The sequence below is a fragment of the Macrosteles quadrilineatus genome, unplaced genomic scaffold (assembly GCF_028750875.1).
Source record: "Macrosteles quadrilineatus isolate MER2022 unplaced genomic scaffold, UCM_ALF_1.0 Scaffold_8__2_contigs__length_117827958, whole genome shotgun sequence".
NCBI classification, from domain to species: Eukaryota; Metazoa; Arthropoda; class Insecta; order Hemiptera; family Cicadellidae; genus Macrosteles; species Macrosteles quadrilineatus.
In genome coordinates this window covers 61,376,760-61,394,292 of record NW_026542601.1, presented here as the reverse complement: position 1 = coordinate 61,394,292, position 17,533 = coordinate 61,376,760, and the positions used below count along the sequence as shown (strand labels likewise).

The following is a 17,533-nucleotide window of genomic DNA, read 5'->3' as shown; positions in this document are numbered from 1 at the left end:
TCAAGGTGAAGTTGAAAGAATTTTTAATACAGAGGGCACTTTATTCATTTGATGATTTCTTTCACTTTAAAACAAATAGTAGGATAGATCTTAAAATGGCGTAACCTGAAGCTGATCATGATGATTGTAGCCTACTTAGTGTGCTGCTGCACACATATGATTTGATATGATATGATATATTATTGTTGTACATCTTAAATATCTAAATAGTTTGACACTATTCATGTAAATATGTATTTGCAGAGATATGAATAAAGACCTTTCGATTTGATTTGATTAGATTATATATGATATACAGTACATTGCCTAAATGACATTTGGACTTAGAACTATAACAGTATATACTGATCTGTAGGCCATCTTACATTTAACATTTCCCCTGATCAATTCCAGTTGTTTTTATGCCAGTGCACAAGGATAATAGCTACATCCACTAGTACTGACAGCCAGTGCATGACACCACTCTTATCTGTGTGTGAAACAAAATCTCTAATACGGTACTTAAAAATCTTAAATAGGGATCGTACATCAGTTACAAGCCATACAATTGCAATTCACCACACACTAAATTTATTTGTCCCCTTATATCACTTTAAATATTCTTTTAAAATTTTGATATTCCTACCTGACAAGATGACTAGTGTTGGGTAAGCTAAGGATGGCTGCTAGCAGACCCATGAAGCTGTTACAAGCAGCTGCCAGCTCGTCCTGGTCTGCCAGCAGATCCCACACTGCCGTCACAATAGATGACACCTGAGAACATTGACTCACAATCAGCCTAAAGAATCCATTCAGAAACTAGTTTATTATTCCTAGAGTTTAAACATTTAAAACATTAAGTGAGGTTTCAGCTGGTTTTTTGATGGGTAAACTGTACTAATTAATTACACCAGATAATCACCAAAGTTTACATGAATCAAAATAACCTAGAGATGATTCTGGAAAAAGTTCTGATCCACAAAAAAAAAGTGATATTAATGCCAAAACACCTGTTGCATATGAATCACAGTGAAAAATAGGCACAGAGAGATTGGAACGTAGGGCCCAGCAACCACAGTCTTAACCTTTAACAAAGAATATGTTACCTGATGAGGAAAATCTGAAACAATAGTCTGAGCTGCTGGTATCAGTGCTGAAGCTGCCACAGCAGCGACATCGTCCACACTGTCCTTCAGTCCTGCGAGAATCACCGAGAGTGTCTTACCCAGGATACTGCCCACCATGTCCTGAAACAATGGATAGGTGACTGACAATGCAAAAACAAATAGAAGAATAAACAATAAATAATTTCATCAACATAACATCAAAGAACAAAGAAATATCGATCACAGGCAATATCCAAGGTAATGTCATGCTTGTGCTGATAATCGTCTGCTCCTTACTTATCTGTCTGCTGTGCGCTATGTCACATCAGCCAAAGATGACATAACATTTAGCTGCCTGTGATTGGGTGATCTGTAGCCATGGCAACTTGTTGAATGTGTGGATGAAGAGAAATCCAAGAAAGAAAAGTACATAAAGAATAAAAATGTTTTCATGTCGTTGTTATTTTTATCTTCTTTTTACGAATTGTGGCCCTTTGGTGTGATTGATGGTGTGGAAACTGATTATGGATTCTGTGGTGATGTGATGTATTGATTGTAATTAAGTGAAAATGTGTTGGTAATTGGCTGTTGTAGGTACTAGGGCCTGGAGGACCCTAGTATGTTGCAATTAAGAACGTGCTGCACTCTACTACCATCTTGAAATGACAATTTAATTGGAAACGTTGTTGGGGAACCAGAGGGCGGAAATCTTTACCCAGACCAGAAGCAGGCCAAGCCAGCTTTGATTACTTATTTTTAACTATTTAAAAGAACTATAGCTAACCTTCCAAACTAAACTGGTAGATAGTGTAAATGGTAATGAATAAAAAACAGGTAAATATCACTCCCTAACTCATTACTGAATCAATTCGGACTCATAAGGCGATTCCTGAAAGAATTGATACTTAAGCCTTCAACGTGGTGATTTTCGCATGTCTAGGAATGATTACCTCGTTAAGCGAGGTAATCATATAATTTGGAATTTACATTTCTGCGAATGGAGCGAAGGCTTCCCCTTAAATAATTAAACTAGCCTATCATCCTGGTCTTAGCTCTACTTAATAATTAATTATAGACTCATCCTGATAAAACGAAGGCATGTCGATCTCAGTAAACGGACAATCAGAAAATCCAACGAAGGGGACGGAGGCCAGCGACAGACAAGACCGAGGAAAACTCGATTTCGTAGCTCCTTGACGTTTCTCGAAAAAAAGGCAAGCGGCAGACCGAAGGAGGCGCGCCGATCGCAAGGCCAGCGATTTAGTTGTGTGGCACTATATAAAATAGTGGCGCTGAGCGTCACAACCACCCCCACTCAAGGTTTTTTTTTTCTTTTTTTTTTTTTTTTTTTTTGGTTAGGGAAGGAAAGTAGAGGTGTGTAGTGTTTCAAAAAGGAAGGTTGTCGCTCGAGTTGCTTCTCCGCATCATAATTTCTGGGTCCTCAGATACCTTTCCCGGTTTGGTTCAAAAGGAAGCCGAGAAATCGATGGGTGAAACAGAAAACCCCAAACCAGTCCGGCTCGACTTGGGACCTTGGGCACCTTTTTTTTTTTTTTGGGGGGGATGTGAATGTTTTTGTGATTGGTTGAGCCAAATACGACAGAGATCGGGATCCACCCCCCCTGCAAAAATGAGGAAGGAATGAGGGGTTACGACAGCCATGCTATCCTGTTTGGGAAAACATTTGAGCTAGAATTGCATTTTGGAAACGATAAGGTTGGCAACTGCACGCACAAATTTTTTTTTTTTATTTTTTTTTTTTTTTAATTTTTTTTTTATTATGCACTGTTTTGATTTTGTTTCTTGAAAGGGGAAGGTTTGGGAACACTGACTGTTCTGTTCGTTTTTGTGAGGGTGGGAGAAGGCACTCGCAGTTTGGGTTGGTTTGTTCCAGGCTGGCGGTTGTAGAGGATGAGTTGGCGCAGCTTGTGTGGCATAGGCTGTTGGTAGTCTGCTTGACGCTTCGCCGCAGTGACTGCTTCGTGGCTTTGTGGGCGGCGTCTTGGAGTAGACGGGTTGTGATGTCACTTCAGGAGTTCTGCGGTCTGCAGGCACTATTGGCCAAGGCGAAGCTGCTAGCAGTGCCAACCAGGACGAAGCTGCTGGAGGCTGAGTCTGGGTTGATTCACCAGTGCTGCGCACTCTTCTCCTTCCTGTCCACTGTTCCCTTCACAGGTTGTGTCCACAGCGAGTCCATTTTGCCGGATTTGCTTTCGAGGCAATCGCACTGTTGTGTTACACTGGGACTTTCTTCTTTTTGAGGGATACCCACTTTAAAAAAAAATATTGTTACTAATATTCTCAAGGTGCTTTTAATAAATTCATATATATATATATATTTTTTTTTTGATTGTGCAGCTGCTATACTGTAAAAAAACTGAGGTTTTAAGTATTACCGAGAATATAAAAATAAAAAAGGGTAACTGTCGTGTTACTTGAGGGTGGTGAAGGGTAAGTAGCAGGGCGGTGGACCGATCACTGACGGAGTTGGCTGTGATCTGTCAGGGGCGTTGTGGATTTGACCCACGATAGGTGCCGGGTAACCAAGGCTGGACTGGTGTGGGTCGTGTAAACCGATTTTTGTCTGTGCTTTTGTGTTTGGAAGGTGTGAAAGGATACAAATTCTATATTAACCCCTTTTTTTTATTTATTTATTTTTTTTATTTTTTTTTTTTCTTTTTTACGCATGCAAACTGCAATTAGCAAAATTATTCTTGATTTCACAAGCATGCTGCTGTTAACAAAGTCCCGACGATACGGTTTCTCTTTGGATTCGTGCCGGTTTTGTTCTTGGTGCGATACACGGGCGTTGATGGGACGGGCAAAAATATTTTCTATTGGAAGCTTGTAAACCTATATATTAACTTAAATAATCTTTGGTTTTTCCTAAGACCTAACTACAGTTACCACTACAGACTACTTAAGTTAAGAAGAAAGGAAGAAAGAGATCAAGGGGATGATAGGAAAGAGTATAGTGAGAGGTTGTCTCCCAACACTCGACTGAATTCAAGGTCGCCACAGAAGGTGCCTCTACTGAGCCCTTTCCTGCAGGGTAAAATTAAAAAACTTAAACATAAAAGGTAAAACACCAGCAGGAAAGTAATTTTTACATAAAAAAAAAACTCAAAACAACTCAGCAGGGGTGTCGGAGACTAGAAGAGGGGGTATTTGACCAACAGCGCACGGGGAAGGGACGTGTAGGGCAGCCCATCCTATGGAAGGATACCCTGAGACTCACTAGTCCCCCGTGCGTTGGCGGTTGAAGAGACAGAGGGTGGAAGACTTAACTTAGTATCACATCGGCACTGCGTTTCTGGTCTGGGTAAAGGGAGTATTTCAAAATTGTGGTTGGAAGAAACACTTCAATTGAGAGATATGTGCATTTCTGATGAATTTACCTGTGGATGGGTTTATCAAACGTGCTGTAACTGGTGATGAAAATGTTTCTATAACACAAGGTAAATTCATCCAATACTCTGGGAAGCCAAATGAAGCAGACTACGATGAAGCATTTCACCAGCTTGAAACAGATTTTGTGGCAAACAAATTTTCAACCCTAATCTGTTCAGCTATGGGTTGTGTTAGGGACTTGATAAAGCCTCAACATTTTATAAAAAATATTATCCATTTTCACCAGCGAACCGGGGCACGAGTCATTATAGTTTCTTCTGACCAAAAGGCGAAACGAAGACTTTGGAGAGGACTTTCGCACAACGAGTTTGTAAAGACTTTGGAAAATCTGATAGCCTCACACTCATCACTTGCCCCTGTCACCACAACACCCCAGAAGCAACAGAGCAACAGCAACACCTCCATCACACAACAATCACCATCTCCAGAATTTTCCACCCAATGCCAAAGTGAAGTGAGTGATAAAAGCCAGTCCAGTGTAAGTGAGTGCGTAAATGGAGCAAAAAGCAATTCAAGTACCCCGACCAACTCAGATGCAACTCCAGACTGCAGCAGCACTCCACCATCACGTGAACCTTTATCACCTTTTAAAGGATTCAATACACCAACAACTGAGAAACTGGACTACATAACTAGTAATTTAAGCATGTATGATACTAATAGACCTAGCTCTTTTATAAATATTTCACCTTTTTTAGGGAACATGACCCAATTTCCACTCTTAGGAACAAAGTAAGGCATACAAGTAATAATAGTAATAACTTTTGGTTTTTACATCTGAACATTCAAGGTTTTTGTAATCATTCTACAGATCTGTGTTTTTTACTGGAGAATAGTAGCAACAACATAAAAGTAATATCTCTGAATGAACATTGGTTAAACAAATCTAATATTAATGTATTAAATAAGTTAAGTGGTTTTAAAGTAGCTGACTATTTTTGTAGAGACAGAAAACTTAGAGGAGGCTCAGCTCTTTTGTTATCTCAAGAAATTGAATTTAAAAAAAGAGATGATCTCAAGTTTTTAAATGAAGAAAATAATTTTGAATGTAGTTTTGTAGAAGTTTGTGAATGGAATACATTATTTATTTCAATCTATCGTATACCAAATCTGGACATTGATGACATATTTTTTGAGAAATTTGACTGTCTTTTGTCTAAACTTTGGCATGAGTCTAAGTCAAAAAACATTTTAATAGCTTCAGACCATAATATCGATCTTCTAAAAAACAATAACCGATCAAGAAGTTTACAATACCTTTGTTATCAGTTTGGGTTAAAATATCACTTTTTTCAACCAACAAGAATAACTCCAACCTCCAAAACTTGCATTGATAACATATTTTCTAACATGAAATTGATTTCAGATAAAGCTGAAACCCAAATTATCAATGCAGGTGCATCTGATCATGAAGCAATACTATTATCACTAGCTGACTTAAAACCACCCCCCTCAGCTTTAAAAAGATCAAATGTTTCTTTTAAAAGGTCATTTAATTCAGAAAATTTAAATTATTTCAAAAATAGTCTTATTGAATCAGATTGGAAATTTAATCCTTTTGAAACTGTAAATACAAATTATAATAGCTTTTTAGATTGCATCCTGAAAAATTTTAATCAAGCTTTCCCTCTTAAACAATCAAAATGTAATTCTGTTAAACATGCATCCAAAAACTGGATTACACTTGGTATAAAAATATCCGCTGAAAGAAAACGGCTTCTCCATATCGAGTCAAGATGGAATAAGTCTAAGGACTTCCAAGATTATGTAAAAACATACAGGCAAATATTCAAAAAAACAATTGAACTCTCTAAAAAGAAATACAATGATCATTACATTAAAAATTCTCTTAATAAGACCACAGCAACATGGGAGATTGTTAAAAGGGAACTTGGACAACAAAAGGAAAAATCAGAATTACCTTATCATGTTCAAAACGATTCCTTGAAACTTACACATTTGGCTAATAATTTCAACAACCATTTTCTATCTGCACATACATCAGTAGGGTGTAGTCCTAAAGCCAAAGAGGCTCTGAATTTTATAGATTCAAAGTACTACAAAAATACATTTAAATTCAAACTAATTACCAAATCAGAAGTAAGGAAAATTGTATTTTCCTTAAATAACACAAGATCTGTCGGTTGGGATCAGATTCCATTGTTCTTACTTAAGCATGTAATAGATGAAATACAAACTCCTCTCTGTAATCTCATAAACCAGTCCTTAATGCACGGTATTTTCCCAAACAAACTAAAATACTCCGAAATTTTACCACTCCATAAGAAAAATGATAAAAACACTTTAGAAAATTACCGCCCAATAGCTATGCTCTCAAGTATATCTAAAATATTCGAAAAATGTGTTGACCTACAATTGAGAACTTTTTTAGAAGATAATAATATTTTTAATGATTCCCAATTTGGATTTAGAAAAGGATTAAGTGCTCAACAATCAATGACTAAATTAGTAAACTGTGTTGCGAGTTCCTTGGATGGATCTCAGAAGACAACTGGAGTTCTGTGTGATTTAACCAGAGCTTTTGAATGTGTTCATCACAGTTTGTTAATAGACAAACTTGAAAAATATGGAATAAAAAACAAGGAACTAAATTGGTTTTCTACATACTTGAGGGATAGATATCAAAGGACTAAAATTATCAAATTTGGACATACTATAAATTCTAATTGGGAAAAAGTTGAAGTAGGGGTGCCTCAGGGATCAATATTGGGCCCCTGTCTATTTCTTATTTATGTAAATGACCTACCAAATGTGTTAAAGATGGATGTATTTCAATTTGCTGATGACACAATGCTGTTATGTAAGGGACCCAATGTTGAATCCCTTCAGCACACAGTAGATACAGAATTGGCCGCTTTAAGTGACTGGTTTAGAGTAAATGGGCTCTCCTTGAACATGGACAAGACTCAAGTAGTTAATTTTCGATCAGATCATAGAAATAGTTTAAAACAGACCACTTTTACAAATCATCAGTTAATGTCTGAGGAGACAGTCAATTTTTTGGGTATTCATATAAACGAAAATCTTGACTGGCTTCCTCACATTGACAAACTACGGAAAAAACTTTCTTCAGCAATATTTTCTCTCAAAACAATTTCTCAAGTTACAGATACTAAAACTCAATTAACAGTTTATCATTCATATTTTTCATCATTAATGTCATACGGAATACTTGTCTGGGGAAATTCTTGCCATGGTAAGAAGATTTTTAGGCTTCAAAAGAAGGCACTTAGAATCATAGCTAAAGTACCCCGAAGAAGTCCGTGCAAAGTCATCTTTCAGGCTTTTAGCGTTTTGACATTTTATGACCTGTATATTTTAGAAGCATTATTTTGGGTATTCAACAATTTGTCCATTTTCAGGGAGGGTCACACTAACCATAGGTATAACACTAGACATAAGAACCTAATTAAGCCTACTAGCCATAGATTATCACTATTTGAAGCATCACCTCAATATATTGGACCGAAATTGTATAACTTGATTCCTGATCATTTAAAAAACATTGCAAATCCAAAAAAGTTCAAACAAAAATGTAAAGAATGGTTATTGACAAAAACATTTTATTCTTTAAATGAATTTTTAAGTGGAAATTGGGAGGGTTAAGTGTTGAAATTATTTTATTTGGATTTATTACTATTTAGATTTAAGTATTATAATGCATTGACAAATGTCCTGTCATTTTATGATGTAATGGCATTCTGTAAATAAATAAATAAAATAAAAAAGGCTTTGACCAGACAGGCAACAGCTTTTGATTGATTGAGTCGGCAGCCTTGCTTAAATGATGTTCCTTAAACATTACCCAATCTCCCGTCTTGTAGGGATTGGGCAATCTGTTTAAGTCGTAGCCTTGCTGCCTACGTTTCCTAGCTTTTGTGAGGTTTTGTACCGCCCTTTCCCATTCCTCACGTGAGGATTGTGGGGAAGCATGCTCGTCAACCAATTTGTCCAGGTTCCAATGCAACTCCAAGGGGTGGTACAGGTTCCTACCAAGAAATAAACGGGCTGGGGAAACTTTGGTTGATTCATGTTGAGCGGAATTAAAGGCTATCTGAAACCAGTGCAAGTCCTGGTCCCAGTGCTTTTGATGCTGGTGATGGAAAATCCGGATTGCAATTTTAATCTGTTTGTTGACCCTCTCGGCATGTGAGGGGTTGGGATAATATGGACTGGTGTAGATGTGTTGGATTCCTAGACCCATGCAAAGGTTCCTTACGGTGACGGATTTAAAATGTGAAACGTTGTCCGAGACTAAATACTTGGGTGGTCCAAAAATAGAAAAAACCTGTTTATTGAGAACATTGGCTGTGGTTTCGGCCTTGGTGTTCCTAACGGGGATCATGAGGCAAAACTTTGAGAAGGAGTCAACTATGGTAAGAATGTATCTATTCCGATTGAGAGAAAGAGGGAGGGGACCGATGTGGTCAATGAAAATTTTCTCCCATGGGTTGGTCACAATTTCAGATGCGAGCTTTCCTACCCTGGTGTTTGGGGCTTGTTTGCACCTCTGGCAACTGACGCATGTTCTGACCCTGTTGGAAATGTAGTTCTTGAGGTCGGGTGACCAGAAAAAAGGTTCGATGCGTGATAAGGTTTTGCTGATGCCTAGGTGGGCCGAAGTGGGAGACTGATGATAATATTGAAAAAGGAGGTCAAAGAGCTTAGTGGGGACCACCACTCTTGGTTTGGTTTGGCTGTCGGTACAAAAGAATATTGTTCTCGACTGAATAATTTGGGGGTTTTTTATTGGACCGGATTATCTTTCTGAGGTCGGGATCTTCCAGTTGGTGACTGGCAATGTCCTTGAATACCTCGGGAAGTGTGAAAAGGGAAAGGGCTGTAGGTTGCGGCGTGGCGGGCTCTATTTCAGTTGACTCGGAGTTCTCAAAAAGGCGAGAAAGGCAGTCGGCAATGACATTGTCCTTTCCGCGAATATGATAGATTTTAAATTTAAATGAATTGATAAAGGAAATCCAACGGCCTATCTTGCCCATCTGGCGGGGATGATTGAGAAGCCAGGTGAGGGCTGAGCAGTCCGAGTGAAGCTCGAACTCTCGGTGTTCCAGATATTGTTGGTATTTCTGCAAGGCAAAAACTATTGCAAGGCACTCTAGCTGCAAGGTGGAATAATTGATCTCATGTTTGTTTAGTGCTCGGGATGCGTATGAGACCGGAAACAACTGGTCATTGTGTGATTGTAACAGAACCGCTCCAATTGCTGACCCGCTAGCGTCGGTATGGACTACAAAGTCCTTTGAGAAATCCGGCATACGGAGAATTGTGGATGATACTAGCGCTCGCTTTAATGTTTCAAATGCTGCGATTTGGTCAGGGCCGAAAATGAAGGGAACTGCTTTCTTCTTTAACTGGTTGAGAGGCATGGTGATGGTAGCATAATCCTTAATGAATCGAGCGTAAAATGCTGTCATGCCCAAAAAACGAGACAACTGTTTTATGTTTTTGGGGGTGGGGTATTCGTCTATTGGTCTGGTTCTGTCTGGGTGTATGGAGATGGTGTGGTTGCTGAAAACATGGCCGAGAAATTGGATTTTGTTGGATGCTACTGTAATTTTCTCCGGATTTACGGTGAGTCCAGCCTCACAAAGCCTCTGAATGACTGTTCTAACCTTTTCTAAGTGATCCTCAAATGTGGAATCGCTGTAGATACACAAATCATCGAAGAAATTATAAATGTACTTAAATTTGATGTCACCAAAAATTTTGTCTATAAGCGAGGTGAGCACCATGCTACCTGAAGCAAGTCCAAAAGGGAGGAAATTAAATTCATATTGTGCCCAAGGTACGACAAAAGATGTGAAGGGCTTGGATTCTTCAGCAAGGGGAATCTGGTTGTAAGCAGAGTTTAAATCTAGCAATGTGAACCATCGCGCTTGGCCCAAGTGTTGGAAAGCGCTTTCAATCGTAGGCATTGGAGTAGCATCCAACTCCAAAATGGAATTGAGGTTCCTATAATCTACCACCATGCGGGTTTTTCCGCCCTTCTTAGGCACTAAAAACGCAGCTGAGGCGTATTGGGAAGAGGATGGTCTGATCACCCCCTTCTGCAACAGGTCGTCAATGTGCTGTCGCATCAACTGAAGTTTGGGCGGTGCGTATTGATAAGGCTTGTTGCGCACGACCTTATTCTCCTTTACCCTAATGTGATATTTCAAAAGGTTGGTGCGGCCAAGCTTACTAGTTATAGTCTCGGGGTACTGAGAGAGCAAATGTGTGACTGATTGACGCTGCGATTCGGTCAAATTTTCACCCATAGTTGCTGGGTGATCTTGATGTTCGGCGACTGAGGTGAAAATCAGCGGTAAAGATTGTGGTGAACCATAGGGAAAACTGATTGTGTGATTAGCCATGTTTATGACTGCTTTAGTTTTTGTTAAAAAGTCAGAGCCAATCAATATTGGAACCGGTAATTTGTCGGTAACAAAAAATGTGAAGGTCCAAGAAAGATGTTGTATTTTAAAATGAACCCTCACCGTGAACTCAAATTTGATGGGTTCGCCCGCTGCAGAGATAGCAGAGAAGGACGTCGGGTGTTTGCTAACTACTGCCTTGGTGTGACGCTTTAAGTTTCGGTAGGTATCGTAGGATAGTAAACAAAATGAAGACCCGGTGTCTATGAGTGCATCTTTAAACATTCCCTTGAAATTCAAAGTGACGCGGCACAGATCGTTGGTCGGAATACTTGGAGAACCCTTGGGTTTATTGGTCGTGACTGTTTTTCTAGGCACCTGGTTTACGTACTGTGCTAAGGGAGGCTCTGCGGCGCCTAACGGTGCCCCCCTTTGGTGTTTCCCTGCTCCTGACGCGGTGAACTGAAACTGCGACCCGGAAAGGTTTGTTGTGGTGGATGGTACGGCCTAGGCACGTGCTGATGATTCTGGGCAAATGGAAACTGCGGAATGCGAGGCGCAAATGCTTGACCAGAAAAATTTGAGAAATTGCGAGTGTCGCGTCCAGCAAATCTGTTGTTGTTGCCTAGTTGACTTAAATTGTTTGTAGGCCTGAATCGTGAATGTTGGTTGTGGTGATGCTCGACACCGCGCTGCGTGGTATCAGATCGCGAGACGGCCTGCCCCTGTTCCAGCGTGCGGACCACCTGAACCCTGGGGACCAAGGCCAGGAGGTCAGACAAACTACACGCCGCCGGAAAAGCGGCAAGTGCCGCTCGGGTTGGAGCATTGAGACCATTCAGAACAGTGTCCAGCACATCGCGCTCTGTGAAACCTGGGATCAAAAGGGATGATGCAGCAGAAATGCTATCCACAAACTCAGAAAGGGACTCCGAAGGCTGTTGGACCCTATATACCATTGTAGTAACCATCGCGTGTCTGATCTGCGCAGGGAGGAAAAAATCCCTAACACCTCCAACTACCTGTTCCAAACTTGCGCGATCGGCGATTCCTTTTAGCCAAAAGGTCCTTAGCTGTTCTGCAGTGCGGGGAAGAACCGCCAACAAAATGTCTTCATCAATAAACAAACCTAATTTGGTAATACCTGCCACCGAAATCAAAAAATCAGTCAACTTTGACGGTTGGGATCCTGTAGTCACAGGCAAGGCCCCGACGAGGTCATCTAGGACCTTCATCTTTCCCTGAATTGTGCGGGGTGGGGAACGACTTCCTGCCATTGCAGAAGCCACCTGTTGGCCGACGGCAATCGCTGTATCTTGGACCAACTGGGTCCACTCAACTGTAAGTGGGCGTCCGCCGTCGGCTTTCAGAATCGCGATGTCATTTGACGAAATGGTGCTGGCGTTGTCGTGCTTATTTCCAGCAGTGGAAGGCGCTAAAGGGGCCTGCGACACTGTCGCTGTCGTGGTGGTTACGCTAGGTGCCTGAGTGGTGGTTGATCCCCGAGATTGTTTTTCGTCGGTTTCAACCTGGGGAGTGGGACCTGCGTGTGTAAGATCTGGCCTGAAATTGGAGGGCAAGGGCTCAGGTCCACCGTTTAATTGTAGAGTCTTCAAAAATTCGGACAACAGGGTTCTATTTACCGATAAGGTTGGCGATGGCGAAATCCCTAGCACATGACATTGGCTTGTCGCGTCCTGAGCGTTGAGAGTGAAGACCCAGGAGGTGCCTGCTGGCAGGTCCTCGGGGGCATAAACAGTCGAAGGCATGTTCCGTACAAGGAATGTAACTAAAGTATTTACACACAAAGATTTTTTTTTTTTTTTTTTTTTTACAGAATGCTTTTATCAAAATTTGACAAATACAATCTCTTAAACAAGGGGAAAGACAGGCAACGCGCCCAACGCAGAAAATGAAATAGGCCTACATACTAAAATCGATGATCGGACTTTTTCTTTTTTCCAAACCAAAAAACGTATACGGTTTTACTAAAAATGCAAAAAATTCTATGAAAATCCTCTGGAGTGCTAAATTTGTGCTGACTGTGCAAGGGGGGAAAATATCAACTACGTAGGCAGGGGTGAAAGAGCCTTTTCTATTAAAGGAATCAACTTCTGAAAAGCGTCGCCATTGAAATGGATTCCATCACGACGCCTCGAGTTCCCATAATAGGCATGAAAAAACTGGAATTGACTGAGTTCAAGTGGAAGTTCTATTACCTTGACGAGATTTGATCGTAGGGTAAGCAAAAACCTATTTACCTGAAGCAAACGTGTCATTGCTGGCGTTACATTTCTAATCCTGGGATAATATGGCAAGGTTGTGAAAACTAGTACCATCGTGGGATAATTCAGACGTAATCTTCTTAAAAAGGACAGAAATGCATTCTTAAAGGCTACCAAGTCAGCGTCGGCCAAAAGATCATTCGTGCCTAAAAATATCAGCAAGGGCAAGTGCTCCTGCAAAACTGATCGATTTAACTTAATAAAAACCTTGAAGTCAGAAATCCTAGCTCCAGAGATACCCTTAACCAAAACTGGCTGTAAGGTTCCAGCCAATCCAGGATTTGCTTGAAAAAAATTAATAAATCTGACGGCATACGAGTCGCCCAACACTTGAAGAGTTTTAACGTTTAGTGCTTGAGACATGGCGTTGAGGTTTCTAAGGGAAAAGCCAAGCAAGGCTGACAGACACCCAATACGGAAAGAATTGTCTACAAAATCAACAAATTTAACTTCTATCTCTATTGAACCTTAGAATAATTAAGTAACTGACTAAAACAAAACAACAACCCAATAAAACCGGTGCTGGCCATAAAGAATTTCTTTCGATGTCGAGAGAAAAAAAAATTGAGTTCACGGACACTGGTGTTTTCTTTTGCACAATAATAAAGACTGAAATTAATTTATTTTGTTCCTAGGTACCCAGGCCTACAGTAAATATAAATGCCTGTAGGCTCTACCCCACAGTAGGCCTACTATACACCGTACCAAAAAAATTAAATTAGTCAGAATAAACCTATTGAAACCATTCACATTCAATTAATAATGATGCATATAAAACACTGGAATAATAAACATTAAACTATATGCACTTACTCACTAACTAACCAACAGTAATCCTATAAACTCAACTTCCCTCCTACATCTAGGCTACTGCTCTGCAGCTACCTTCGGTTGGTCCTACTGAAGGCTAGGCCTTAACGCACCATTTTACTGGGAAGCTAACCTATGGGGCTATTCCAGCTAACTAATGCACAACTACTCTGACCTTTTGTGAGTGGCAACCCAGTTGAAGCAGTAAAAGGTAAATACACTTGAACACATTAATATAAATAAGCAAGTTACAAAATACACTGAATAAATAAGACATAGTACAGTACACATATGACACTGCATTGTAATCTGGGAAAATGACAAGTTAGGCTGTATTTTGGTACAATGATACTGTATATTTATCTATAATACAAGGCACTGACACATCACTGACTCTAAGGTACTGCTTGACAGTAAGCAAGGTGGTGGCTCTATAAGAACAAACAAACTGGCTTTGTAATTTACAAGGAAAACCGCCTTACTTGAGCAAAATGCTTATTTAATTAAGTAAAATGAAAAATAGGGACTTATCTGCAATAACCTACCTTAAGACCTGCCCCATTAAATTATTTATGCCAGCATAAATGCCTCTTGACAGGCCTACAGTAAAACAAAACACTAATACACTGTATCACAGCTCCGTAGCATTGTAAACCGCAGCAGACAACATGGATTAGCTGTAAATAACATAAAACACTGGCCTAAGGCACATATCACCTGGTTGCCACACTCACAGGTCCTCTATTGACATGTTGTGAAGATATAAAAGTTGTAAAAGGAAAAAAAAAAACTGAGCCTAATTGTTTAGAAATGTGCTAGGACTAACCAATGGGGTGTCTAGCCTAAATACCTAGCAATTGCGAAAGCCATTTCAGGAAAAGCCATAAAAGCCCAAATTTAAAAAAAAACTGAGTAGGCCTAGGCTCCAATCCCATCCTAACATGATTTGGCCTAGGCCTACCTAATGAAAACTTCCAAAAGAGTGCAACTTGTAACAAAGCCGGCCAAAGCTCACTGGTCTAGGCCTAATGTCTGCTACCATATGTGGCCCTTTGGTGTGATTGATGGTGTGGAAACTGATTATGGATTCTGTGGTGATGTGATGTATTGATTGTAATTAAGTGAAAATGTGTTGGTAATTGGCTGTTGTAGGTACTAGGGCCTGGAGGACCCTAGTATGTTGCAATTAAGAACGTGCTGCACTCTACTACCATCTTGAAATGACAATTTAATTGGAAACGTTGTTGGGGAACCAGAGGGCGGAAATCTTTACCCAGACCAGAAGCAGGCCAAGCCAGCTTTGATTACTTATTTTTAACTATTTAAAAGAACTATAGCTAACCTTCCAAACTAAACTGGTAGATAGTGTAAATGGTAATGAATAAAAAACAGGTAAATATCACTCCCTAACTCATTACTGAATCAATTCGGACTCATAAGGCGATTCCTGAAAGAATTGATACTTAAGCCTTCAACGTGGTGATTTTCGCATGTCTAGGAATGATTACCTCGTTAAGCGAGGTAATCATATAATTTGGAATTTACATTTCTGCGAATGGAGCGAAAGCCTGCCGGCTTCCCCTTAAATAATTAAACTAGCCTATCATCCTGGTCTTAGCTCTACTTAATAATTAATTATAGACTCATCCTGATAAAACGAAGGCATGTCGATCTCAGTAAACGGACAATCAGAAAATCCAACGAAGGGGACGGAGGCCGGCGACAGACAAGACCGAGGAAAACTCGATTTCGTAGCTCCTTGACGTTTCTCGAAAAAAAGGCAAGCGGCAGACCGAAGGAGGCGCGCCGATCGCAAGGCCAGCGATTTAGTTGTGTGGCACTATATAAAATAGTGGCGCTGAGCGTCACAGAATGTTGTTATTATTTTTAGCTACGACCGTTTTTTAAAGTTGCCGTTTCAGTACAGTTCATAGAATTGAAAAGTATCTCATAACAGCATTGTTTACTTCATAACAGCATAGTTTTACTCATAACAACACGGGTAACGGACCAATGAGGTTCAAGGATTGAGAGGGAAGAAGTACAATATTGTAATGATTCGAACTTCAACTAATCAGCTGTTTACCAATTTAATTGTTATTGATTGGTGAAATTAGTGTTTGGTTCAATGTTTCGTTGCATCACTGTCAGTGGCAATGGGAGGTTATAAACGAAAACATAACCTCCTTTAGAAGTTATAAGTAGTGATTTTTAGTAATTAAAACACTGTGGTAGGTAAAGTAGTGTACGCAACTCGCGTAAATAGTAGTTAACACTATCTTTACGCAATCGTTGCGTAAACTACTATAAGTACTAATTACGAGTATTTTACACTATTAATGAGTCGTCTAATTTTTTATTGTACCCAATATGATTTGTTTTCAACCATGGGAACGGGAACATAAATGCTAGTTAGGACTGCTGTTGGATTAACCTTACAGTTATCATTTGTCATGATCATCATCATTATCATTTATACAAGATCTCCCTCCCCCCAATTACTTCAGATACTCGAGGTTCTACTGTATGTTTATTCTGGCTGAGCGTTTACCTGTCTAACTGCCAGCACATACTTGAGCCCCAGCAGACCTCCATGTCTGGCCTCCCAGTCTGTATTGTCCAGCAGCTGCAACAAACAACTGACTACTTTCTCTACTCGGTCCTTGTTCATCAGGTTGACCACCGAACCTGAGAAAAATAACACACTGTCAGTTGAGTTTTAAAAAATCCTGCCTTGTCCTGTCCTGACTAAAAGTAAAATCTTGTTCAACCCTACTGTAGTGTATACATAATAGTTCACTCAATATAAAACCATTAAAAACTTTTATATTGGATGAAATGAAATTATTCTAATGTTACTTGACTGTTGAAAGGATATTTTTATCCAGAATCTCAATTGGAATAGAATAAATCTGAATGACAAACCTCTGAGTTACTGAGATCACTCACCAAGTGTCTGGGCGCAAGTCTCCCTGACTGGCGCCACCACCTGGTCAGATACAAAGTCTCCAAACCTGTCCAGGGCCAGGACACAGAGCAGCCTCAGTGACACATCCTCCAGGAACAGCTGATGGTACTCCTGCATCTGTCAAACAACAAGTGCCAGACTATGTAACACAATCCTTTATTTGAGGAAGATTTATAGGACTTGGAAAATGGACTGGGAAATAGGACTTGGAAAACTACTTTTTCCAGAAAAATGTTTGAAAATATCCAAAACAGAGATATTGATCAATCATTTTCCAAGAACTTAAACTCACACAATTGAGGGTGAACAAGTTAAAATTCAATTACATTATATGACAACTAGGTTTTACATACCTTGTTTATCGGACATGCACTTCTAATTAGGATCATGTATGAACAATGTTAATAGAAAGATGTACTATGTTGTTTCGTTCCAGCCTAAAATCAGCCAATTCAATGGTCAAGATTTCATAACCATGAAAATATTTCCAAGTTGTCAATTTGTGATTTTAGTGTTATAGTAAAAAATAAGTACAAAAACAGATTACAGATAAAGTGATCAACTATAATGAAGGATTATTTG

General features: G+C 39.7%; 1 protein-coding gene across 1 annotated transcript in view; it reads right to left on the bottom strand.

Moving 5' to 3' along the window:
• Window positions 1–17,533, bottom strand: part of LOC129001493 (TATA-binding protein-associated factor 172-like) — a 111,957-nt gene that overhangs the window by 70,321 nt on the left and 24,103 nt on the right. The window contains exons 9-12 of the mRNA XM_054428804.1: window positions 16,933–17,068; window positions 16,535–16,671; window positions 1,086–1,226; window positions 626–753 (exon numbers count right to left, since the gene is read on the bottom strand). Coding sequence (XP_054284779.1) covers window positions 626–753; window positions 1,086–1,226; window positions 16,535–16,671; window positions 16,933–17,068 — 542 coding nt within the window. The remainder of the gene's footprint in view (window positions 1–625; window positions 754–1,085; window positions 1,227–16,534; window positions 16,672–16,932; window positions 17,069–17,533) is intronic.